Genomic DNA, 25,465 nt, shown 5'->3' with positions numbered 1-25,465 from the left:
AGATGGGATTTCACCATGTTGGCCAGGCTGGTCTTGAATTCCTGACCGCAGGTGATCCTCCCGCCTCAGCCTCCCAACGTGCTGGGATTACAGGCATGAGCCACCACACCCGGCCTATCTCCCATATTCTGTGGTCAGTGTATTAGTTGGGGTTCTGCAGAGAAGAAGCAAAACCAATGGGAGAGAGACAGATGCATGAGGTTCATTATGAGACCTGGCCCATGTGGTTGTGGAGGCCGGCCAAGAACACGAACTGCCGCCTGCAAGCTGGAGACCCAAGAAAGCCAGTGCTGTGATTCAGTCTGGGCCCAAAGGCCTGGAAACCGAGAGCCCATGGGTGTAAATCCTAGAGTCTGACAGCCAGGAACCAGGAGACCCACGTCCAAGGGCAGGAGAAGACGGGCGTCTCCTCCCAAGACAGCACATTCCACCTTCCTCCGCCTTTTTGTGCCATCCAAGCCCTCAGTGGATTGGACGGTTCCCTCCCACGTTGGTGAGGGCTCCAGCTACGTCCTGCGAGGGGAGAGGGTTTTCTTCGCTCTGTCTCTGTCCCCTGTCTTTTTGTCTCTCTCTTCCTCTGTCTCTGTCTCCCTGTCTCTCTCTTCTTTACTCCAGCTGCTGACCCAAATACTGATCTCTTCTAGAAACACCCTCACAGACACACCCAGACCATCCTTTACCAGCTGTCTGGGCAGGCATCCCTCGGCCCAGTCAAGTTGACACCTAAAATTAACCGTCACGTCAGAGTCAGCGTTTCCTCCCTGTTCTGTCCGCTGCAGGTACCCCCCTCCACCCTGTGGTTCCCTAGAAGGCAGGGGGAACACACTGTGCCCGAGTCTGCCCTCCTCCGAGGGACACAGAATCCTTCCCTATCCCAGTGTCTGTCCTCTGGGAGGGGACAAGTCCAGGACCCTCCCCTGCCTTCCAAGGATTCTGGAACCTCGTGCTCAGCTCGCCTGGACTTGCCTGTCCTCTCCCAGTGCCTGTTCCAGAACCAATTCTGGATCTTCCCCCAACCCTTCCCCTCCTGAGGCCGCTGCTTCCCCTTCAAATGGCAGACCCCTAGCCCGCAAGCCAGGAGCACAGCATCCTTCCCCAAGCACCATCCACAGAACACGCTGTGCCTGTCACTGACTCTCACCGAAAATGTGGGAGGGGAATTAACAGCACAGGACGGAAACTGCTTAAAATAGAAAAACAGACATTGCTGTTCCTGAGGTGCCCTGCCAGTCCTCACCGCGGGGTGCAGCTGACATCACCCTCCGCAGCCAGCCTGCTGCCACTACCCGGCCTCTGGCCGAGTCCTACACGGTGAGAGGGCGTTACCTCTCTGTCTGTCCCCTGTCTCTCTTTGTCTCTTTCTCTGACTCTGTTTCTCTGTGTGTGTCTCTCTCCGTCTCAGCCTCCCTGTCTCTCTCTTTCTCCCTAGATCTCTCTGTCTCTCTGACTCACTGTCGCACTCTCTCTCTCTCTCATTTTCACCCCCACTCACCCCCAGCAGATCCTTAGGGCGGCTACCAGAAGGGAAATTCAACATTACAGCCACTTGATCATACCGAACAGTTGAGCTCTGTTTGCCTCAACCCCTTCCATGCCTGAGCCTCTCCTTCCACAGTCAAAAGACCCACTAAAGGGGCTGCCCAAGCCATCCAGCTCCTTCTTCCTGGGCCTCCAGTGTACTAGACTGGCCAGCACTTAGCAACAATTTTTGATAAACATGGCCCAGATCAGTTTAGGCCCTGCCCGGAAATACCTCTGCCTCTGAGTGAAGCAGGAGGTGGTAGACAGCCAAACTGCCCTCTTCATACCCCAGGAATGAGAGACCCCAAGCCATCAGATACATATCCCGTTGAGGTTCATGCTGTCAATGTGCTAGACTGTCCTAGCATTCTAGGTACTTAGCTGTGTGGCCTGGGGTAAGTTACTTTATCTCTCTGGGCCCCATTTTTCTCATCTGTGAACCGAGGTTTATATTAGCACTGCCTCTGCAGTATTGTGAGGATCAGATGAGTGGATACGTTAAAGTCCTAGAGGGAGAAGAGCAGAAAAAAAATAACTATTGGGTGCTAGGCTTAATACCTGGGTGATGATAAAGAAAATAAAACTTAGGTCAGGTACGGTGGCTCACGCTTGTAATCCCAGCCCTTTGGAGGGCCAAGGGAGCTGGATCACCTGAGGTCAGGAGTTCAAGATCAGCCTGGCCAACATGGAGAAACCCTGTCTTTACTAAAAAATACTAAAAATTAGCCAGGCATGGTGGCAGGTGCCTGTAATCCCAGCTACTTGGGAGGCTGAGGCAGGAGAATTGCTTGAACCCAGGAGACGGAGGTTGCAGTGAGCCAAGATTGCGCCATTGCACTCCAGCCTGGGCGACAGAGCAAGACTCTGTCTCAAAAATAAATAAATAAAAATAAAACCTTAAAAAATAAAATAAAATTACAGCAAGGTGATTAAAAAATATAAAGTCCTTAGAACAGTGACATTTATTATAATAATAATAGTTATTATGTTAATTGTATAAGGGTATATTGTTATTATTTATTACCTGGTACATGTCATTTGCCCTTCTGATCGCCCTGGACAGAGTTTTGCCTGATTTCCTGAAGAAACTTTGCTAAAGCAAACCCACAAATATAGAGTCAGTCCTTTTCTAGAAGGCCACAGTCCAGTGGCCAGGTTCTCGAGTACCACCTAAGTCTTCCTGCTGCAGAAACAGGCCCAGTGTGTGCTCACAGGTGTCTGAGGACACACACACAAACACACACACACACACACACACACGGACATGCACACGCTCAGCACTTGCTGCCTCTCCTGCCTGCTGCCCAAAAGTCCATGGGGAGAGGGAAGGAAATCTGGGTTCCCGAGTTCAGTGACTTACTGCTGTCCCTGGAACCTGTGTTGGCCTCAGACATCTGGGGTGACACCTGCAGGCAGCAGGCACACAGGGTCCCCTGACCCCCAGTGGACATGGTGACCCACCTGCCTTCTCTACCTGAGCACAGTTCACTTGAGGAGAGGAGGCCTTGTCTGAACATGTGTGTGCACAGTCATGTATGAGTTTGCAGGGAGGTGGATTGCATGAGTTTGCATGTGTGTGCACAGCACAGCATGCATGAATGTGCATTGTACCGTGGGTGGGTATGCATGAGTGTGCTCCATGTATGTGCACAAGTGTGCACATGTGCACTCACACACACCCCCTTCCTCCACGGGAGCATCACTGCGTGCATCTCCAGGCGTCTGATTTATTAACGAGGACAATACAAGGAGAGTGTGCCTATTATTTCTGGTGTCCGCATCAGCTCCTGACAGCTTCGTGGAATTGAAATATCTTATTTAATATGAGTAAGAATCATTTTAAATAACAACTGTGACACTCAAGGACTTGAACCAAAAAGGGCATTGTGTGTTTCCTCGTGTGCTGGAGAAGATGCCACATTTGTTAGGCAGTTATTTTCCCCCCTGCTCCTCTCTTGTCTCTAAAAATCCAATTATCTGTCCTGGTTCTTCCTCCCACTATTGTCTTGCACCCTCTACCCTGAGCTCATCTCTTCATCTTCGAAGAGTGGACTGAGCTGCAGGGTCCTGCCAGATTAAAATCAGGACAATCTATGATGGGGATGAGGAGAACGGGTGTGGATTCTTGGCACATCTTCCTTCACTGCCCTCTTTCTGCCCCCAGCCCCAAGCCCAGCCCCTGAGAAGCTCTCTTCACCGCCTGCTCCTTTTGACCATTGAACTGGGAGAAAGCAAATCTTCCTCCACCCAGAAGATTCCTCAATACTCTGCAGCTGTCAAAAAGCCCGAGGAAGCTCCATGCACAGCTATGGCAAGATTTTTGATACATTGTCACTTGCACAAAGCAAGGAACAGAACAGTGTGTACAGGAGCCATGTCTCCTGTTTATAATGGGGAGGGATTCTAAATGCGTATTTGCTTGCATTTGCATAAAAAAGTTCTGAAAAGATAGGAAACTAATGACAGTCATTTCCTACCTGTGTGTGTTGGGGATCAGGATGACAGGGCAGCTGGGGAACAAGGGTGGGAGAGGTGTTTTGCTGTGTGCTTTTTCTTTTCTTTGAATTTTGAATTGTGAATGTATTTCCTATAATAAGTAAATAAAAAGCGGTCCTTTGAAAGGACCTAAGGCTGGGTGAATCCAGGTGTGCACTAGCTCCCAGAGGCCACACCCCTGCAGCTCTTCCTTGTTGAATAGAAAGTGAGGTTGCAGGTCACCCAGCCACAGTCACTGTTTCTCATCCCTGGAGGAGACACATTCCTGCTCTTTGACCTCAAGGAGGCATATGGAGGTGACTGGGAGGTTGGGGGGTCAGAAGCCAAGGAACGTACCAGGCAGGGGACTCCATGTTCCCCTAGTGCTTGGCTGAAGCCCCTAGAGGATCCCCACTCTAGGGGGAAGACCCTGCCTCACCCTCTTAGTCCTCCTCTCTGAGCCTCCCCGCCAATGGCTCTTACATTTGCCTCTTCACTTGGCAAGCATTTGTGCAGGCATTTGTATCCACGGCCTCTCTGGATGCTCACATCAAAGATGGCCATCATCATTCCCATTTTACAGATAGGGAAACTGAGGCTTGCAAGGTCCCATAACTTGCCTGGGCCACACATCTAAGAAAGAACAGAAGTGAAAGTCAAGTGTAAGTCCCCCTGATGTGGAAGTGCTGGTGTCTTCTCCAACGCTGCACTTCCTCTTGAGTGGACCGGGTGTGGACCCTTCAGCTCCGGCCCTGCTGCTCCTCCGGGAGCCATTTCATCCATCCCCCGCCCCCGGGGTGACCTGGATGGGGCTGGACTCAGCCAGTTTCATGCTGGGCTGGCAGCTACGGGTGAGTGGGGCAGGCAGAGCTGCGGGCTGAGTGTGTCTTGGTGGCCCAGGAGGGAGCGCGGTGGGGATAATGAGTGCTGTTACTGTCATTATCGGAGATGCTTACAGTGCGCTGGACTCGCAAACCGAGAAGTTGGCCAAATGCCTCTTCCACCCGCCTGGGAGGCAGGGAGACGAGAGCTGCAATTTGGGTGGAGTGAAGTGGGTTTCCCTGGTAGGAAAGGCAGTGGGCGGAACTGTTACTTTAAATAATGTTGCCTACAAGCCAGAAATAGGTCTCCCAGGCAGGGAGCACCAAAGAGACATCCCAAAGAGACGGAGGCGGAGGAGCGGGAGAGAGGCTGCACCCGCACTGCTGGGGCAGGGAGTACCTGCCCTCGGCCGCAGAGGGGGACAGAGAGCAGCCTGGGGGAGGGGAGGGGCCAGCAGCCCATGGGCCTTCCTCGTGGCCCTAATTAGGCCGTAACTGGGACCTGGGGGTTCCTGGCTGAAGCAAATAGACATAGTCCTCGATACTTGGAAGGCTGAGGCAGGAGGATTGCTTAAGCCCAGGAGTTTGAAGTTACAGTGAGCTAGGATCTTGCCTTTGCACTCCAGCCTGGGTGACAAAATGAGACCCTGTCTCTAAAAAATAAAAATAATAAAATAAAAAAGAAACGGGCTTTTATTAAAGTTTAAATTTCACCACGCTTCACTGACATCAGCAAACAAATCCAGATCCAATGAGCCCCTGGTGCCTTTTTTATAATGTATGCTTAAATTATGTGCACAACGTGCATCTTTTTATTTTATTTTTAAAATAAAAGCAATATATGCATACGATAAAGAAAAGTCTGATGGCATAGAAAGACATAAAATCAAAAAATAGAAGTTTCCTCCCTCCTTATCCCGGGTAACTCTCCCAAAAGGGAGATAACACATTCTGGAGTATCCATCTTGAAAAAATTTTATGCCTATCCCAGTGTGTTTGTGTAGTTATAAGTGTGTGTGTTTGTGCTTGTGTATTTGTATACACACATACTCAGAAATATATATATACTATTTCAATTTACCCAAAGGGCATTATAGCAAATAGCATCATGTCGTCACACTTTTCTGTACTTTTTCTTGCATTTTTGCAACAAACTTAAATTATGATGATGATGATTATTATTTTGAGATGGAGTCGTTGTCGCCCAGGCTGGAGTGCAGTGGTGCAATCTCAGCTCACTGCAACCTCTGCCTCCTGGGTTCAAGCGATTCTCCTGCCTCAACATCCCAAATAGCTGGGACTACAGGCATTCACCACCACACCCGGCTAATTTTTGTATATTTAGTAGAAACGGGGTTTCGCCATGCTGGCCATGCTGGTCTTGAACTCCAAGTGATCTGCCCATCTCCACCTCCCAAAGTGCAGGGATTTTTATTAGACCAGTGTGTATGATGTCAAACATTAAGGGTTTGGTAGCCTGTATAATGAACAGCAACTGATAAGAATATATTATCATTCTTGTTCCTAACAGTCAACTATGAGATTGTTTAGCATCTTGCTATTGCGTGCTTTTATTCACAAACCTTCTCCTCCTCCCCAGCTCTTTCTTTCTATCCTCTGTATGTCTTGGACACCTTCCTACCTCCTTTCATACACGTGTTCATTCTGTGGCTGCCGCATCATTTATTGATCCAATTCCATTTTGATGGACATTTAGTTTGCTTCCAGCTTTTGTTTGTTTGTCTCTGCTATGGCAAGCAAATGCTACAGTGAACATCCTTGCACATATTTTTTTTGTCACATGGTTGCTAGTGTATCTAAAAGGCCAGCTCACTGGGCTGGGAGTGGTGGCTCACACCTGTAATCCCAACACTTCGGGAGCCGAGGTGGGTGGATCATCTGAGGTCAGGAGTTTGAGACCAGCCTGGTCAACATAGTAAAACCCCATCTCCACTAAAAATACAAAAATTAGCCAGGTGTGGTGGCAGGTGCCTATAATCCCAGCTACTTGGGAGGCTGAGGCAGGAGAATTGCTTGAACCTGGTGGGTGGAGGCTGCAGTGAGCCAAGATCATGCCATTGCACTTCAGCCAGGCAAAAAAGTGAGACTCTGTCTCAAATAAATAAATAAATAAATAAATAAATAAATAAATAAATAAAAGGCGAGCTCCTAGGAGCGCAACCTCTGAGTCAAAGAGCTGGCATATTCTAAATTTCACAGACTTTTTCCCAAAGGCTGGGCCAATTTCCAGTACCACCAACAGTCCTGTGGGTATACCTTCCCCTCCTCCCCACTCCTGCCAACACTGGGTTTGACCACACCTGAAATCTTGGACGATCTGGTAGGCAAACATGGTCTTGTCGTCTTGATTTGAATTTCTTTCACTATGAAGGAAGTCGAGCATCTTTTCATGAGTTTATCAGCCATTTCTATTTCTTTTCCTCTCTCTGGTGCTTTTTAATAATATCTGATTCCATTTCCAAAGGCAGAGAGCTTTTCCAGCCCATCTCTTCTTCCATCTCCTTTCTAGGGTCACCCCATCACTTTAGAGACCCAGACAGTTCCCCCACAGTGGCCTCCCCTCGCCTCAGGAGAGATGGGAAGCAAGCAGGAGAGAAGGCTGAGGGTGGATTTGAAGATGAGGTGAAAGGAGGAAGAGAGATTTGCCAGAGCTTGGGCACTGCTATCTCCCCGCCATCACGCTGCGCACAGTAGCAAGAGACAGATAAGAGCTGCAGCCGGTGGCAGAGATAAGGGGCTTGGGCAGCCAGAAGGTTCTGGAAAATGCTGCAGAGCCGGAGCGAACTTGGCATGCGGCCAGTTGTGAGTCAGGCCTGCACGGACCCAGGATGGAGGGTGGGGCCCTTGGGATGTGACCTCAGCTTCACAGCCAGGCTTGGAGTCTGAAAGGCTCCGTGGGACTTTGCCTCTTACAGTGTGTGAAACTTACAGGTTACTGACAACATATTTCTGAGCCTCAACTTCTCCACCTCTAGAAGGAAGGTGCTATTAGGGTTAGTGTGGAGATTAAGTCATAGGCTCTCACATGCTGACCGATGACAGTTTGCAACTGCCCTCATTAAAGTCAGGCTAGGGTAGTGGGCTTTGTGTAAAATTTAAGTTTAAAAATTTGTTAAAAATTGGCTGGGTGCAGTAGCTCACGCCTGTAATCCTAGCACTTTGGGAGGCAGAGAAGGGAGGCTCACTTGAGCCCAGGAATTCAAAATCAGCCTGAGAAACATAGACAACCCCCATCTCTTTTTTTAAAAAGTTTTTTTAATATAAAGGAGGAAAAAAGTTTTTAAAATGACTTTATGCTGAGATGAGGGGTTTTTTGTCATCTCAGAAATGTCCTTTTTAAACTAAATGCTGACCGTTTCTGTTTGTTTTTCTCTTCCTGGCACTTTTTAATATTATCCCTTTTTAAGTGCTTTTGTTGTTGTTGCCTGATTATTTGTCTGTTTGCCTTCTGGTTGGTTTGTTTTCATAATCTTGGCAAAGCAAGAAGTTCACTGTCTCATGTTGGCCTCACTTTTTTAAGTGTTACTGGTTCATGATATTCAATAGGCTGGGAACTGCTGTGTGAAATGAAGAAACGTATGATAAGTACTTAATACAGTGTCTGATGCAGAGATGGTGCTCTGGAAGTGGTGGCGGTTGTTTCATTCTTGGGAAGATGATGATGATGGCAGGCCCTAGCCAGATCTCATGTATTAATAAAACAAAACTGGCATCTCCTGGGAATAAGGCTGCTGCATCCCAGGGCTGGCACATCTAGAGATACCCTAGAGGCAGGCATCAAGGAACTTGTCCACCAGGTCAGCTGGGCAAACCCTAGAACACCCACGAATTGGGGAGAGACATCCTAGGACATCCCTTCTTCCTCTGAGGGTCCTGTGAGACCATTGCCTAGGGATGGTAAAGGTGACCACCAAGGGTGAACCCAGGGAATTAGCCCCTGGTCCCCAGTCCCCTCCATCCACTCCTGTCCTACTGTCAGAAGCTCCTCTCACTGACCTGCCTCCTCCTTGCCTCTCAGCCAGGTCAGTGCACATACATCTGCTCCCAACTGCCTGCCCGCCAATGCCAGAGTCTGCTGCTCTGCGGGTAACAAGTGTTTCTGGAGTGGGCTTTCAAGGGGTCAGCCTGGAGTCCCGCGTCCTGTCCCCAGAGCCCACAGAACACTGGCCTGTCTTGTTCAGAAGGCTCTGCCCAACCCCGCCAGTCCAAAAGCAGCAGTGGAGCTGTATTATTAGTCCGTTTTCATGCTGCTGATAAAGACATACCTGAGACTGGGCAATTTACAAAAGAAAGAGTTTAATGGACTCACAGTTCCATGTGGCTGGGGAGCCCTTACAATCATGGCAGAAGGCAAGGAGGAGCAAGTCACATCTTACATGGATGGCAGCAGGCAAAGAGAGAGGACTTGTGTGGGGAAGCTCCCCCTTATAAAACCATCAGATCATGAGACTTATTCACTATCACGAGAACAACATGGAAAGACCCACTCCCATGATTCAATTATCTCCTACCGGGTTCCTCCCACAACACTTGGGAATTATGGGAGCTACAAGATGAGATTTGGCAAAACCACAATGAGATACCATCTCACACCAGTTAGAATGGCAATCATTAAAAAATCAGGAAACAACAGTTGTTGGAGAGGATGTGGAGAAATAGGAACACTTTTACACTGTTGGTGGGATTGTAAACTAGTTCAACCATTATGGAAAACAGTATGGCAATTCCTCAAGGATCTAGAACTAGATGTACCATATGACCCAGCCATCCCACTACTAGGTATACACCCAAAGGATTATAAATTATTCTACTACAAAGACACATGCACACGTATGTTTATTGCAGCACTATTCACAATAGCAAAGACTTGGAATCAACCCAAATGTCCATCTGTGACAGACTGGATTAAGAAAATGTGGCACATATACACCATGGAATACTATGCAGCCATAAAAAAGGATGAGTTTGCGTCCTTTGTAGGGACATGGCTGCAGCTGGAAACCATCATTCTTAGCAAACTGTCACAAGAAGAGAAAACCAAACACCGCATGTTCTCACTCATAGGTGGGAACTGAACAATGAGATCACTTGGACTCGGGAAGGGGAACATCACACACTGGGGCCTATCATGGGGAGGGGGGAGGGGGGAGGGATTGCATTGGGGAGTTATACATGATATAAATGATGAATTGATGGGTGCTGACGAGTTGATGGGTGCAGCACACCAACATGGCACAAATATACATATGTAACAAACCTGCACGTTATGCACATGTACCCTAGAACTTAAAGTATAATAAAAAAAAAAAAAAAGATGAGATTTGGGTGGGGACACAGAGCCAAACCATATCGGGGCTGTCTGTAATTTTAAGGAAGGAATGATACTGAGCATTTGGGAAAACATGTAAATTTCCCTGTCTCTGTCACCTCCATCCATTTCAACTAATATTTATAGCACAGTCCTGTGCAAGGACAAAAAAAAAAAATCCCCCCACCTTTCTCAGTCATGTGAGTCACAGGTGAGGGAGAGAAGCTGCTTCCAACAGAGCTGACACAGCCCTAGGGTCAGGGTCAAGGATTTGGGTGCAGTACCTTCTGTGCTTGGAGAAGTGCAGGCTAATTCCCAGGCGACTGAGTAAAGGCCTCATTGGCTTTAGGAGGAACGCTCCTATTTATTGATAAAGACCTTTGTGTGATCCTATGACATGGCCAGAGAGTCGAGAGTTCCCTGGTAGTCTTATTCCAAAAGAGGGTGACCTGGCAACCTCTGACCTCTGAGCCCAGTCTGACCTCTGTACCCCTGCAGCTGCCTGACTTGCTCACTGGCTGTCTCATCTGTCCATAGATACATGATCACCAGCCTGGACCGCACCCACGCTGGCTTCTACCGTTGCATCGTGCGGAACCGAATGGGCGCCCTGCTGCAGCGGCAAACCGAGGTCCAGGTGGCCTGTGAGTACAATGGGGACCTGGGGGCAGGGGGGATCTGTGCTGCCAGGGTGGCACCCACCAGCCACATCCTGGGCAGAGCCAGATCCCATCATGGCCATCAATACCCAGAGTGCCCACAGTGCCCCTTCCAGCCAGCGACCTCATTTTACAGTTGGTAGAACCAAGGCCCAGAGAGGTAGCAGGCCCCCTCCAAGGTCATGCAACTGTAAGTATCATGCAAATCTGCTGACCCTGGTGACCCCACAACATGTCCTGAGAGCCAAGAGCTCCTGGTGCTTTTCATTCATTTTAGACAAGGGTGGCTGCATCTGTGTCCTTTAAATGGTACCAGCTGATTTGTGTTTCAAAAAAGGGCCTTGCACCTGCTTCAAGTGTCTCCTCTGTCATCCACCTCACACCTGGGAAGGGGCATCTTCAGAATGGCCACTCTGAGCCTCTCCAGCTACAACCCTCTTCTCAGCAGACTTCCCAGGGCCTCCATGACTTTTATTTTGTTTTTGTTTTTGTTTCGAGATGGAGTCTCGCTCTGTCATCCAGACTGGAGTGCAGCGGAGCAATCTTGGCTCACTGCAACCTCCGCTTCCAGGTTCAAGCGATTCTCCTGCTTCAGCCTCCCAAGTAGCTGGGATTACAGGCATGTGCCACCACACCCAGCTAATTTTTTGTATTTTTGGTAGAGATAGGATTTCACCATGTTGGCCAGGCTGGTCTCCAACTCCTGACCTCAAGTGATCTGCCCACCTCAGCCTCCCAAAGTGCTGGGATTACAGGTGTGAGCCACCGTGCCCAGTATGACTTTTATTTTCCATCCTCCAACTTGCTCAATCCTGGCGTGATAACAGCCTGGGGGTCCCTGTGATCTTCCAGGGGTGTTGGGAGGTGCCTCATGGTGAGTGCTGAAACTCCAAGAGGAAGGGGAGAGTGAGGAATGAATCAGGGTTCACAGAAAGGCTGGGGGGCAGAGAATGAAGTGGGAGGCCCTCACCAAGCCTTTGTGCGTAACGGCCTTCTCCCCAGTGCCGCCAATTCTAGAGGATCTCCTTCCGATGAGGAAGGGAAGACAGCTTCAGAAGAACCCCAGGGCATCTCAGGGGCCAGGGTCCTAGAGCACCAACCAACACTCTTCCCCCAAGACCCAGTGTCCCCTTCCCAGCCCTGTCCCCGCTTCCTCAAATATCTGCTGTCTTCTAGAAATGAGGCTCATTATGGGCTGTTTCATTCTGGATTTTCCTAGGAGGAGAAGTGGTACTGTGGGACATGAGAGGGTGGCAATCCTTAGAGAGGCCTGAATTTTTTTTAAGGCACCCTCTCATCTGGAGCACTTGGGGGCATGCTTCTAAATTAGCACAGGAGAGAGCTTGCTACTTAAAGAGTGCAGGAGAGAAATCTAAAAGAAAATCTCAAGTGAGGCAAAGAGTGTTTATGATAATTACGGAAAACAACCGTAATCAAAAGTGGAGGATGGATGGTCCCCATAAATCAGCACTAACGGCAACTCAACTTACTCCAAGGAGCAGAAAAAGCCCTAAATTAAAGTGATGGATCTCAGGCAGCTGTCAGCCGGCTGGAGGGCTCCCTGGGAGCTTCGCTTAGTCAGTGCTGAGAGTCCAGGGGGCAGGGAGAAGCTGTGGCTGAGGCTCCAGAGTCTGCATGTGTGTGTGCATGAGTGTGTGCCAATGTGTGTGCATGGGTATGTGCAAATGTCTGTGTCTGGGTTGGTTGGCCTTTTTGTTCACATGTGTCTGGGAAAGAATGAGTGTGTATATGTGCAGGTGTGTGCACAAGGATATGTGTGTGTGTGTTTGCATGCATGCATGTGTGCGTGGGTATATGTTTCTGTTGCCAGTCTGCCTCTCACCTGTGTATTTGAGAGAACATGTGTGTTGTAAGCATGAGTGTGAGTGGGTGCAAATGTGTGCCCTTGCATTGCATGTATCCATGTGTGTGCATTCGAGTATGTGCAAGTGTGTGCACGTACACGTATTGGTTATCTGTTCAGATGTGCATGTCTGGAGTAACCTGCCTCTTTGTTTACCTGTGTGTGGGCCAGAACCTGTGCATGTGCATGCGCGCACAGTTGCAAATGCCATCTAGGATGCCACTTAGTCCAGGCCGTGGGGTGGGGGTAGGTGGTAAGTTCCAAGCCCTTGGCTCATAGGAGACAGTAGAAACTTTCTGGAGTTGAGAGCCCCCGAGATGAAATGACACAGCCTCCCCGGGGTTGGTTCTGCCAATCAAAGAGAGAAAGAAAGGGAGGTCAGGGTTTCTGTGGCTGAAATGCTTCTTTCCTTGGCTGTGATAGGAATCCCTGAGCCCAGACTCAGCTCCTTGACCCTCCTCCTTACACAAACTCCTTCCCACATACGCACAAACCCAGTGTGGGGGGAACTCCCTCCACACCAGGCCAGACACGTGTATGGCCCCTTCCCCCGGACCCACAGGTGTCCTTCTGCCTTCACACCGGGGAAGGGGTGTGACCAGGCCCATCTTCAGGGCAAGCAAGCAGAGAGCACTGATCACGGGCAAAGGTCCTGGCATTTCCTGGGTGCTGCAGAGAAGGGCTCAGACAGACCTGGGCCCTGCCCTCTGGGCACTTCCAGGCCATGAGAAGCAGATGGAAGGGGACTTGTGCTGCCTGACACCCTGACACCTGCCTGACGCTTCTGCTCAGGCACACACGCTGGGGATGGGGGTACCCTGAGCTTCCCCTTCCCCACACTGCAGGTTCAAAGGGCCCTGGACCACACTGGGTGATGCTGGCAGTGATGACCCTCAGTGGCAGTGACATATGGGGACCTCACTCAAGAGGGAGCTTCTGAGATCCAGGGAGTTGCTGAGCTCCAGGGCGACAGTGGAAGGGCTTTGCAGGTAGTGCCTTACAGTGTTGGCAGGCTGGGGGCTTATCACCATGACAGGCAGTTTGGCTTAATAAAAAGAGTGGACTGGCCAGGTGCAGTGGCTCACGCCTGTGATCCCAGCACTTTGGGAGGCCAAGGCAGGTGAATCACAAGGTCAGGAGTTTGAGACCAGCCTGGCCAAAATGGTGAAACCCTGTCTCTACTAAGAATACAAAAATTAGCCGGGCATGGTGGCGTGCACCTGTAATCCCAGCTACTCAGGAGGCTGAAGCAGGAGAATCGCATGAACCCAGAAGGGAGAGGTTGCAGTGAGCTGAGATCACACCACTGCACTCCAGCCTGGGTGAAAGAGTGAGACTCCATTTCAAAAATAAAAAACAAAAATAATGCCAGGCACAGTGGCTCACGCCTGTAATCCTAGGACTTTGGGAGGCCGAGGCAGGCAAATCACAAGGTCAAGAGATTGAGACCATCCTGGCTAACATGGTGAAACCCTGTCTCTACTAAAAATACCAAAAAACAAAAAAAAAAAAACACAAAAAATTAGCTGGGTATGCTGGCATGTGCCTGTAGTCCCAGCTACTTAGGAGGCTGAGGCAGGAGAATTGCTTGAACCTGGGAGGCAGAGGTTGCAGTGAACTGAGATTGCACCACTGCACTCCAGCCTGGGTGACAGAATGAGATTCCATCTCAAAAATAAATAAATAAAATAAAATAAATAAAAAGGGAGGACTTTGGAGTCAGACAGACCACATTCACATCCTTGCTCTGTCCTGGATTGCTGTGTAACCCCAGGGAAGTGACTGGACCTCTCTGAGCCTCACCCCAGCTCAGGTTCTTCATCCATAAAATGTATTACTAATATCAACCTCCTAGGCTCATTGGAAGGATTTATTGAGCTCATATGTGCCAAAGTGCCTAGCCAGCTCCCACACAGTGCACCCTGTGTCAGTGGGAGTGACTGCTACAATTAATAATCTATATTATCACTTTAAGGAAGTAGAGAAGCAGCCACAGAGCAGAATAGCCTTCAGCAAATGCTGTCCCAGCAAAATGCAGCAGGCTGGCACCTTCCCTGGTGCCATCCTGCCAGCCAGGCCCTGCCCCCTCCACTACCTCAGTGGGATTCCTGCCCTGTTCCGGCAGCCCCCTCAAAGCCCCAGAGCTCCAGATGCCCCCAGACATGGTTAAGACCATGGATGTCACTGAGTTCCACCAGGGCCATGCTGTGCTGCCAAGCTGTGCACATGTGGGAAAGGCTCCTGGCAAAGGAATGGGACACCTTGGAGTGGCTGAAGGGGGAGCAGAGAGAGAGACCCAGGTTAACCTCCACCTGTCCACCAGCTGCAGCTCCCTGAAACCAGCGTTGGGAAGCTGCTCTGCTACTGCACACGTCTTTGCAGGTGTGAAGCTGTTTCCTCCATAATGTTGTAAAGTGGGAAACACAGTCCACAGCCCTTTGGGCCCTAAAGCCAGGAAGTTAGAGAAGCCCTAGAAAGTCCTTCCAGCCCTTGAGAAGAACGCAGTTCCTGACAAGCTAAGGAAGGTTTCACCCAGCCAGGATGGGAAGGAGAGAAGCACATGACCCCCATGCATGCCCTTGCTGGACACACTGGCCTCATCCCAGAGGGGCCTCCCTCTCCAGCTGTAGAAGCTGAAGACTGCTCTGTCCCAGCCCCACTTCCCTGGGATTCTGGGCCTAGGGAAACACAGCACTTGGCAAAACCATTCTCACTCACAACAGTGCTTGTCCTGAGGGTCACTGTGCTGGGAAGGGCACAGTGGTTCTCATCCCAGTCTGCAGAGTACAAGTCCCCATCTCCATGTTGCAGATGAGGAAACTGAGGCTCAGCCTGGTGACACACCTTGTCTAAGTCACATAGTTCGGAAAAACCTGGATTTGAACCCATGACTGGTTGATTCCAAAACAGCCCCACTCAGCTGCTTGAGGACAAGAAGAGAAACATCAAAATTGGGTGTGTGGGATGAGGGTGAGGGTGAGCCTTTGGGGTCAGAGTTCAGACAGAATCAGGGACAGCCCTGGGCTGTAATAATCCGTATCCAAATGGCTCTGCAAACGCACGCGGTCTCCCACCTAGGGTGAATGTCTAGCGCCATTGGGTAGGGTGGGGTCAGCTTTACCAGTCACATGGTTTTCCTTGCTCTCAGCAGGGTGAGTAGAGGCAAAGTACCTACACAGAGCTCCAGGGTTCTTCTGTGTGCTGGGCATGGCCCTTGTGCCTGAAATAACGGCATGTCGTGGGGATGGAAGTCCGAAAGCGTGGATTCTAGCCCCAACCAAGGCACTGACTAGCTTGGAACTTTGGGCACCTCCCTTCCGCTCTCTGGGCCTCAGTTTTCCCATCTGTAAAATGAGATCGTTTCAGTTCTGATGTTAATATGGTTAAAGTGACCTTCAGGGTCATGACCCGTGGGGCCCAGCTTGGAGAGAATTGCCCCCCAAAGAAGCCCAGAGCTGCCTCATGCTGATGCAGAGCCTAAGGGGGCTTCCTTGGAGCTTCCAGAACAATCCATCCTGCTGTGCCATTGTGTAAATGTCTTTCTTCTGTGGGCTCCCAAGACAGGTCTGAGAGGTTAGAAGGCAAATCGTTTGAGGAACCAAAGAGGGGCTCAGAGAGGTTGCAGAATACCCCACAGTTCCCGTTCCACAGCTGGCAGTTCCACCCTCTACCTTCTTCTGCCTGGCAGGGTGTACCCATGGCCGCAGCGGTGAGCCCTGGGTTTAAATCCCAACTCACCTCCCACAAGTAACCTTAGGCAAGTTACTTCTCTGTGCCTTTGGTTTTCATTGTGTATAAAAGGATGCCACTATGAGTACCTACTTACATGAGTGATTGAAAGGATTAACGAATCAACACACACAAACCATTGCGACGGGTTCCCAGACTGGACGGCACTCAGGGAGAAATAGACTTTAGGTCAGCGAGGAAAGGGGTCCTGGAAGAAACAACCTTCTTGACTCTGTCTACCTAAGTCGATACACGCCTAGCCACCCTCTCTACTCCTGCTCTCCAGGGCTGGACTAGGCTGGGGCAAACCAGGCCCTGAGGGTGCCCAGTTTAAGGAGGTGCTCATTCTCAAGTGCTCACCCCGTACTTGCATGACCCCAAGAGTGGGTGCCTCCTTAAATCTTTCACCCTCAGCACTTTAGCCCCCTCTACCTACCCCGGTCCTGAGGCCCTCCGAGGATTCTGCGCTTCAGGCCTGCTGCAGCTGCCTGTCTGCCTATCCGTCTGTCTCCTTACACATACGCAGATGGCACACAGTTCTGAGAGGGGGTGGGGTATGGTCACTTCTGCCAACTGCCCCTCCCTCCTTGGCTGTTCATGCCTCCTGGGGTGACAAGGACTTCTCCTGGGGCCCTAAGCAGCCAGTTCTCCGATCATGGAGCCAGATCGTGGAGCCAGGCTGGTCAACCCCTGGCACCCAGCCCCCTTCCCAAAGAGAACTGTGAATTGGGTTCTAATGAGAAATTAATAAGGCAGCTGTGCTAACAACTAATGATAATGGCAAAGTCGTTAAAAAAGGATTCTTTACATGTTTTTAATTACAGCAATTAAGGGGAAGTCAATAAAACATCTTTCCCCCTCCCCGGCCCCTTCCTGTCCCCACCCGGAGTCTCTTCTTTGTATTTTTTAAGTCACCATAAATTTCCAGTATTCAGCATGTGGGATGAATGGTTGAGAGGGTTGGGAGAGCCTTCCGGAGGTGACAGAGGCCCTTGAGCCAGCGTTTCACCACATCCAGGTCCTGAGGGCATCTCTGTGTTCTTCTCACCTGGGCGAGACCTCCTGATCCCTCTCCCCAGCCCTCATCTGTGGGGCTCAGACTTGAAACCATCCACTCCAGCACCAAACCCACGCACACACCCACCCACAGCAGGGCAGAGCGCCTGCCCCATCCTGGGAGGCTGGCCAGCTTCCTTCCTACCAGGCGGCTTGGCAGCCACTCCTGCAAAAGACAATTGGAGGGGAACAAGCCTGCTGTCACATGGGCTAGGGGTAATCCTAAAATGCCACCCATATGCCTGTTTCTCTTCATTTTCAATCTGAGGTGTGGGTGTTGAATGCAGGATGCTTAGGGGCCAGGTGACAGTTCCTGATAACATCATTATGTCTTTCTGGAGCACTCATGTTACCTGAGTATTCAAATCACTCGGGAGACAATTATCATTGCTGCACACCCCCATATGCTAAGCACTGTTCCAGGCAGTGGGGACATAATGAGAGACAAACCCAAGACACACATCTCTTCTCTCGAAGAAAGTAGCAAGAGAAACAAAAGTTAAAAGGTGAATATATAATATATAGGTTATAGATAAGGTCCATGACAAAAACTAAAGTGTTCTAAGGAGAGATGAAGCTGGGCGAGAGGTTTGGAGGATGGGACATGGGTCTTATTTGATATGATGGCGGAGGATGGCCATTGGGAGGGGGTGATATGGAATAGAGTCTCAAAGGAAGGTTGTGGGGGGTGAACCATGCAGACAGAGGAGGAGATCATTCCAGGTCAGAACAGCAGGTGCAAAGGCCCTGAGGCACATGTGGATGTCTGAGGCCAGGTAATTGAAGTGGAGTGGGGAAGCAGAAAGTGGAAGACAGTAAGGCTGGAAGGTGACACCTTGGGGACAGATCCCAGCATTCCAAGCTGTGGTCAGTGCTTTGGATGTGTATTAGTCTGTTCTCAAGCTGCTGATAAAGACATGCCCAAGACTAGGTAATTTATAAGGAAAGAGGTTTAATTGACTCACAGTTCCACATGTCTAGAGAGGCCTCGCCATCATGGTGAATGAGGAGCAGCGTCACGTCTTACATAGTAGCAGGCAAGAGGGCTTGTGCAGGGGAATTTCCACTCATCATCAGATCTCGTGAGAACTCACCATCACGAGAACAGTATGGGGGAACCACTCCCATGATTCAATTATCTCTGCCTGGTCCTACCCTTGACACATGGGGATTATTACAATTCAAGGTGAGATTTGGGTGGGGACACAAATCCAAACCATATCACGATGCTACTCAGAATGAGAGAGAAGTCATGGGTGACTGGGGGCAGAGGCATGAAGTGATCTGAAGTGAGCAGCTTTGTTTCCATGATAAACAACACATGAAACCACAACAGAGTACCATTCCGTGCCCACCAGGTTGGCAGAGACCAGAGTCTAACAACACCAAGTGTGAGTGGAAACTCACATGTCTGCTGGTGTCAAGTTGGTAAATTGATACCAATTGGAGTTTATGCAAACGTTGTTAGTAAAATGAATGTGTGTATAACCCCACAACCCACAATTCCATTTCTAGGCGCAGAGCTTAGAGATTCTCTTAGCCTTTGTGAGACTGCCCTTGGCAGGACAAGCAAAGCACCAAAAGCAAACCAAGCGTGATCCATGGAATTCCATCCAGCCATGAAAATGACTCAATGAAGGGCAAGGACCAGGATGGAGCCTCTCCAGAAAAAATGTTGCACAAAAATGCAAATCACAGAAGACTACATAGAGAATAATCCCAGGTGTAAAATGTTTAAAAACAGACGACACTGACCACAAATTGTTTAAGGTTGCTCTAGGAAAGGAAACGTGAAAGGAAAGCAAAGCCACATGGCCTCAATATTCAGGGGAAAAATCACCTGGTGCGGGGGAGCGGAGGAGATCTGGGGTAGGCGAAAGGTATTGTTAGTGTTCTAGGCCTTCAGCTGGGAGGTAGGTGTAGGAGTGTTTATTTTATTCTTCTTTAAACTATACATATAATTATATTTGCTCTTTTGTATGCATGACATATTTCATGATTTTAAAGTGTTTTTAAAATAAACACATAAAAGCAAGAAATACATTCTGAAGTGGAATGCACACTTTACAAGGCCTTTTAAGATACGACAAAGACATCAGAATAATTTTTAGCACCTTCTACTGTGCCCCAGGCCTGCACTTCTTTGCTCTTAGGGGAATTTCTTGAGAATGTTGGATCAGCCCTGCAGGGCGTAACACGGCATATTAGCAAGCAGGTACCTCGGGGAGTCAGTGTGGCAAGCCCTTAACTGTTTTTGCCTTAGTGTGAATGAGTTTTCCCAGGGGATCCTGGGGCCTCAGCCTCCATCATCACCATCATTGTCTCCACCCTCCCTTCTTGCCTCTAGCCTGCACTCCTGCACTGTCTGGCTGAACAGACCCCCTCTTAGCAGCCTCTTGCTGCTGTGGTTCAGTGCATACATGGCTGTGTGGGTGGGGCATACACACACACACATGTATGTATGGATACATTCACCCATGGCCTGCTCAACAAGGAGCTCCCTGGGCAGATCCAAGAAGCACATTGGACAAACTACAATGGAAAGACTGTGGGGGCCTTGGGGCCTGAGAACCACAGTGAGGTGGGAAGATGTTGGAGTGGAGAAGTGGGGGAAGGGGCAACTGCAGAACCTGGACCAAGGCCAGCTGTGCCCTGCCTGCTTCCATCCACCTCACCATACAAACTTATGTACATGCATACATACAACCTTCCTTCCACCACACATACATACATGCATGCAAACATGTACATTTGTCCCATGATATAGGCATATATATGTAAACATGCATACACACAACCACCCATCTCACCATACATACAAAACATATATGCCCATGATATAGGCATATATATGTATTGCATGCATACAAACATATAAAACCATTCATCCCACCACACATGCATCCATACATGTAAGCATGCATGCATACGTGTAAACATGCATATATGTAAACCATCCCACCAAATGCATCCATATATGGACATCCCACCATAAATATATTCATACATGTAAACATACATGCATACAACCATCTATTCCACCATAAAACGTATGTACATGCATACATACATACATTCCACCGCATATGCACACATGCACATAAACACACAACCATGCATCCCACCATACAAATATACATACATGTAAATGTACATACATACAACCATGTCTCCCACCATAGACACTTGTACATACATACAACCATCCCACTATACATGTACACATATATGTAAACATACATACAACTATACATCCCACCAAACATGCATGCATGCAATCATGTATAAACCATCCATCCCACCATACATGCACACATTCATGTAAATATGCACATAAGCAACCATCTATCACATCATACAAACATGCGTGCATACATACAAACATACATGCAACCATTATCCCACAGCATGTACATGCATGCATGTAAACATGCATGCATATGTAACCATCCCACCAATAATATATGCACACATGTAAACATACAACCATCCATCCCATCATACAAACATGTACATACATAGCTACATACAACCATCCATCCCACCATCCAAATATACAGACATACATGTAAGCACATATATATACAATAGCCATACTACTATACAAATGTACATACAACCATCCATTCCTCTGCCCTTCCTCCATTCATCCACCCATCCCTCCATCTATTCTTCCATTCTTTCCTCCATTCACCCATTCACCCATACAACCTTCTATCCCTCCATCCATCCATCCAAACATCCATCTGCCCACTGAACAAATCCATGGCACTGCCCCACTGGCCTTCTTTTATTTCCTCTGTGAATCCCTTCTCTCCTACCTCTGAGCCATCACACACTTCCGCTCCCATTCCCATATACACCCCTAGGGAATACCTACTCAGCTTAACAAAAGCCTCACCTATCTCCCAGTCTAAAGTAGTTCCTCCTGCTATTCCTCTCATGAAGAACCTCATTCCATCCTTTTCAACAGTTGTCATAGACATCACCAAACGTTTGCTTGTGGGTTGATTCACTTATTACTTTCTCCCTGACCAGACTGGTAGCTCCAAGAGGGCAGGCATTAGGTCTTTCTTCAGTGCCTACCCCAGAGCCTACCTGGCCCACAGTAGGGGCTCCACAGGGAAGTGGTGAATGCATTGAGTGAATTTACAAAGTACTATGTGCAGGGCACAGGCCCAGATGTCTTGTCGGGATTTGCTTCTGAATGTGACTGCTTCTCAAGGCCTAGCATCTATAGAAAGAGATAAAGAATGTGTTTGCAGGATTGCAATGCAGGATGCAACTCAGGAAGGAGGCAGGGAGGGACAGCATGGGGAGGGCCAGGGTGAACATGGACTGGGCCTGGCCCTCAGTGCTCACAGCTGCATAAGCCACTCGATCTCCATGAGCCTTCATTTCCTCACTGGCAAAATGGAACTAATAAAACTAGAGAGGAGAAAGAAACACTATTACCATAAAATTGCTTTAAATTGTTCAAATATATCTTCTGAGTTCTGTGAAAAGTTTTTTAAGTAGATAAAATTATTTTAAGAATTGAAATCAATGTGATTCATTGATGTAATTTTTTTATAGACAGAGCCAAGTAATGGAAATTAATAAACAACTAAAAATGTATATTTATTTAAATTGAGCTTGTCATGTTATTGTAAGGATTAAATGAGATAATGCATGGGAAATCTACCTAGAAAGAAGTTCAGGGTAGGGTAAGTGCTTAACCGCTCTGTTTTTGAATTCTATTTGAATGATTTTGGGTAAACTTCATTGAGGAGGTGATGTTTAAACTAAACTGTGAAAAATGTGTAGGCTTCCAATATTTTAACACTACAAATATTAGATACAATTTTTTAACATTTTTCTCTACTCTTCTAGTTTCTATGGCTATGTAACAAATTACCCCAAAACATAATGGTATACTGCAATCATTTATCATGTTCACAGATCCTGTGACTCTAGAATCTGGACAGAGAATAGCAAGGGCAGCTTGACTGTATGCTGGGATGACTGAGGCCTCAGCTGGGGCTCGGTCTGGGGCTGAAGGCTGGGGCTGAAGTCCTCTCAGGGCACACCTGTTTGTTCACATGTCCAGCGTTGATGCTGGCTGTCATCTGGGGACCTCAGTTCCTCTCTATGTGGGCTGCTCCCACCTCTGCTTCAGCTAGATTGAGCTTCCTCACAACATGGTGGCTGGATTCTAAGGGCGAGTATGAAGAGTGAGAGCCAGGTGGCAGCTGTATCCTTTCAATGACCTAGTCTCAAAAGTCACACGGCATCACTTCCTGCACATTCTACTGGTCAAATAGTCACAGGCTCCCTAGATTCAAGGGGAAGGGACCTACGCCCCATCTGTCAGAGAGAGGAATGTCCATCACACTGTAAAAAGAGCATGTGAATAGTAGCAATACTGATGCAGCCATCCTTGGAGAGACACAGCCTGACGTACACATATCATCTCATGAAATAGTATAACCTATGAGGAAGGAGCCCTTCTTAACTCCATTTTATAGAAGAGGAAATTAAGGCTTGATGAAGTCAAGAGTTTTGTCCTGGCTGGACACAGTGGCTTATGCCTGTAATCCCAAAACTTTGGGAGACCGAGGTGAGAGCTTTACACCAGGAGTTCATGACCAGCCTGGGCAACATAGCGAGACTGTGTCTCTACAAAAAGAAAAAAGAAAAAGAAAGAAATTTACCCAGCATCATGGCTAATGAGTAACAGAACAACAGAACTAGGATTTGAAGTCAGGTATAAAAACTCCAAAGCCATTACCATTACACACACTGCCTACCAAGTGTAGAACAAGGAAGCCAACAGCGGATTTGATCTTTTGAAACACGTAATTGACTACATCCTTCCAGGATACTGTAGAATCATGGTGCCTTGGTGACTCTTGGCTTGCTCTGGTGGCATTCCAGGCAGTGGCCCAGCCAAACTACAGGCCTTAGGGTGGGAGGTGGCAGGACATGGTATGGGCATGAAGGCAAGAAAGGTTGTTGGGGTCAGATTAGGGAAGAACCTTGAGTCAAGGCCAGGGAATTTAGACTTTCCCAGGGCAGTGAGGAGTTCCCAGAGGCTCCGAGAAAAACTAATCAAGAACAGTGTAAGATGGACAGCAGGGAATCTGGAGGTGGGAGGCATGCCCAGAGTCTGTGCAGCTGGAGTAAGGGGACAGCCCGTTGGCAAGGCTGGAGGAACCAGAAGGCCCTTGGTAAATTACAGTAATGTCCCAGAGGAGGAGTCGAAAGGCTTGGTGGGGGCAGGAAAGGAAAGCGCCACCAAAGGCTACCAGGGGTTTGAGCTTAGGTAATTGGGTTTGCAGGGCAGGGGGGGAGTTATTTTGCTTTAGTTTTTGTTTTCTCTAAGATGGAATTTCGCTCTTGTTGCACCAGGCTGGAGTGCAATGGCCAGATCTCGGCTCACTGCTCACTGCAACCTCCGCCTCCCGGGTTCAAGGGATTCTCCTACCTCAGCCTCCCGAGTAGCTGGGATTACAGGCATGTGCCACCATGCTCGGCTAATTTTTGTATTATTAGTAGAGACAGGGTTTCACCATGTTGGCCAGGGTTGTCTCGAACTCCTGACCTCATGGTCTGCCTGCCTCAGCCACCCAAAGTGCTGGGATTACAGGCGTGAGCCACCACGCACAGCCGAGGGGAGATTTTAACAGAACTTAGGATGCAAGGAGAGCTTGGCAAGGAGGTGACGGAGGGCTCTCCTTGAAGAAATGCCCAATAGACTGTTGGAAATTGGATCTCAGAGATCAGGGCAGAGCCAGAGCAGAAGGCACAAGTGTCATTTGCAGGAAGACTGTGGTCAAACCATTAGGCCAGGTGAAGCCGCCAAGGGGCCAGCGTGGCTGGAAAGAGAATCAAGACTAGCGCTTTGGAAAATGAACTTGTAGGCCCGCGTTCGCAAACAATTGTGCAGCAGAATCTGCAAACCAGGAGAGTGAATCAGGTACTCAGAGAGTCAGATGGGTTGAAGCAGGGCCTTTCTGTGCCCTGGGGGATGCCTGGGAGGGAAGGAGAGTGGTGAGCACCTTTGTGAATTTGCCAAGTCTCAGGAGATTCTGAGACCCACCCAACTCAGCCTTGGCTCATGTTGGAACTACCTGAGCTGCTTTAGAAATACTCAGGTCTGCTCTGGGCACAGTGGCTCACACCTATAATCCCAACACTTTGGGAGCTCCAGACCAGCCTAGGCAACATAGCAAGACCTCATTTCTATTAAAGATAAAATTATCCAGGCATGGTGGTACACACCTGTAGTCCCAGCTACTCAGGAGGCTGAGGCGGGAAGATTGCTTGAGCCCGAGGGGTCGAAGCTGCAGTGAGCCATGATCACTCCACTGTACTCCAGCCTGAACGATAGAGCGAGATCCTGTCTCTAAAATAATAATAAACAAATACTGAGGTCAGCCCACACACCCCAAAAGATTCTCACCTCTGGGAATATTAAAGGCCCCTCAAGGATTCTAAGGTGCAGCCCGGTTGGAGAACTCCTGGTAGAAGGAGAGGAAGAAGAGTCAGTGATCTTAGAGGAGTTGAGAAATAGCACCCAATGCAGTAGGAGGGGACCGGGTAGCTTAGGATGCGGCCCCCTTGGTTAGGGAGGGGTCCGCTGGGCAATGGGGAAACAAAGGCCTGTAAGTCAGCCGTGTGAAATCTTTCTGCATGTAGGAATTCTGTGCACAGATTGAGGCACATCCTAGTGGTGGCTTCGGGTGATGCAGGCCGGGCGCGGTGCCTCACGCCTATAATTCCAACACTTTGGGAGGCCGAGGCGGGCAGATCACTTTACGTCAGAAGTTCAAGACCAGCCTGGCCAACATGGGGAAACCCCGTCTCTACTAAAAATACAAAAAGTAGCTGGGCATGGTGGCAGGTGCCTGTAATCCCAGCTACTCAGGAGGCTGAGACAGGAGGATTACTTGAACCTGGGAGGCAGAGGTTGCAGTGAGCCGAGATCGCACCACTGCACTTGGCTGATTGCAGCCTGGGTGACAGAGTA

The 25,465-nt window shown here is 48.9% G+C and overlaps 1 protein-coding gene across 2 annotated transcripts in view; it reads left to right on the top strand.

Moving 5' to 3' along the window:
* SDK2 (sidekick cell adhesion molecule 2) overlaps positions 1–25,465 on the top strand; it is a 317,206-nt gene that overhangs the window by 163,297 nt on the left and 128,444 nt on the right. For both annotated transcript variants that reach the window (XM_030924058.1, XM_030924057.1), the window contains exon 3: positions 10,684–10,790. In XM_030924058.1, the coding sequence (XP_030779918.1) occupies positions 10,684–10,790 (107 nt within the window). The remainder of the gene's footprint in view (positions 1–10,683; positions 10,791–25,465) is intronic.

This window comes from Rhinopithecus roxellana, chromosome 19 (assembly GCF_007565055.1).
Source record: "Rhinopithecus roxellana isolate Shanxi Qingling chromosome 19, ASM756505v1, whole genome shotgun sequence".
Classification (NCBI taxonomy): Eukaryota; Metazoa; Chordata; class Mammalia; order Primates; family Cercopithecidae; genus Rhinopithecus; species Rhinopithecus roxellana.
This window is presented reverse-complemented; position numbering and strand designations above follow the sequence as displayed.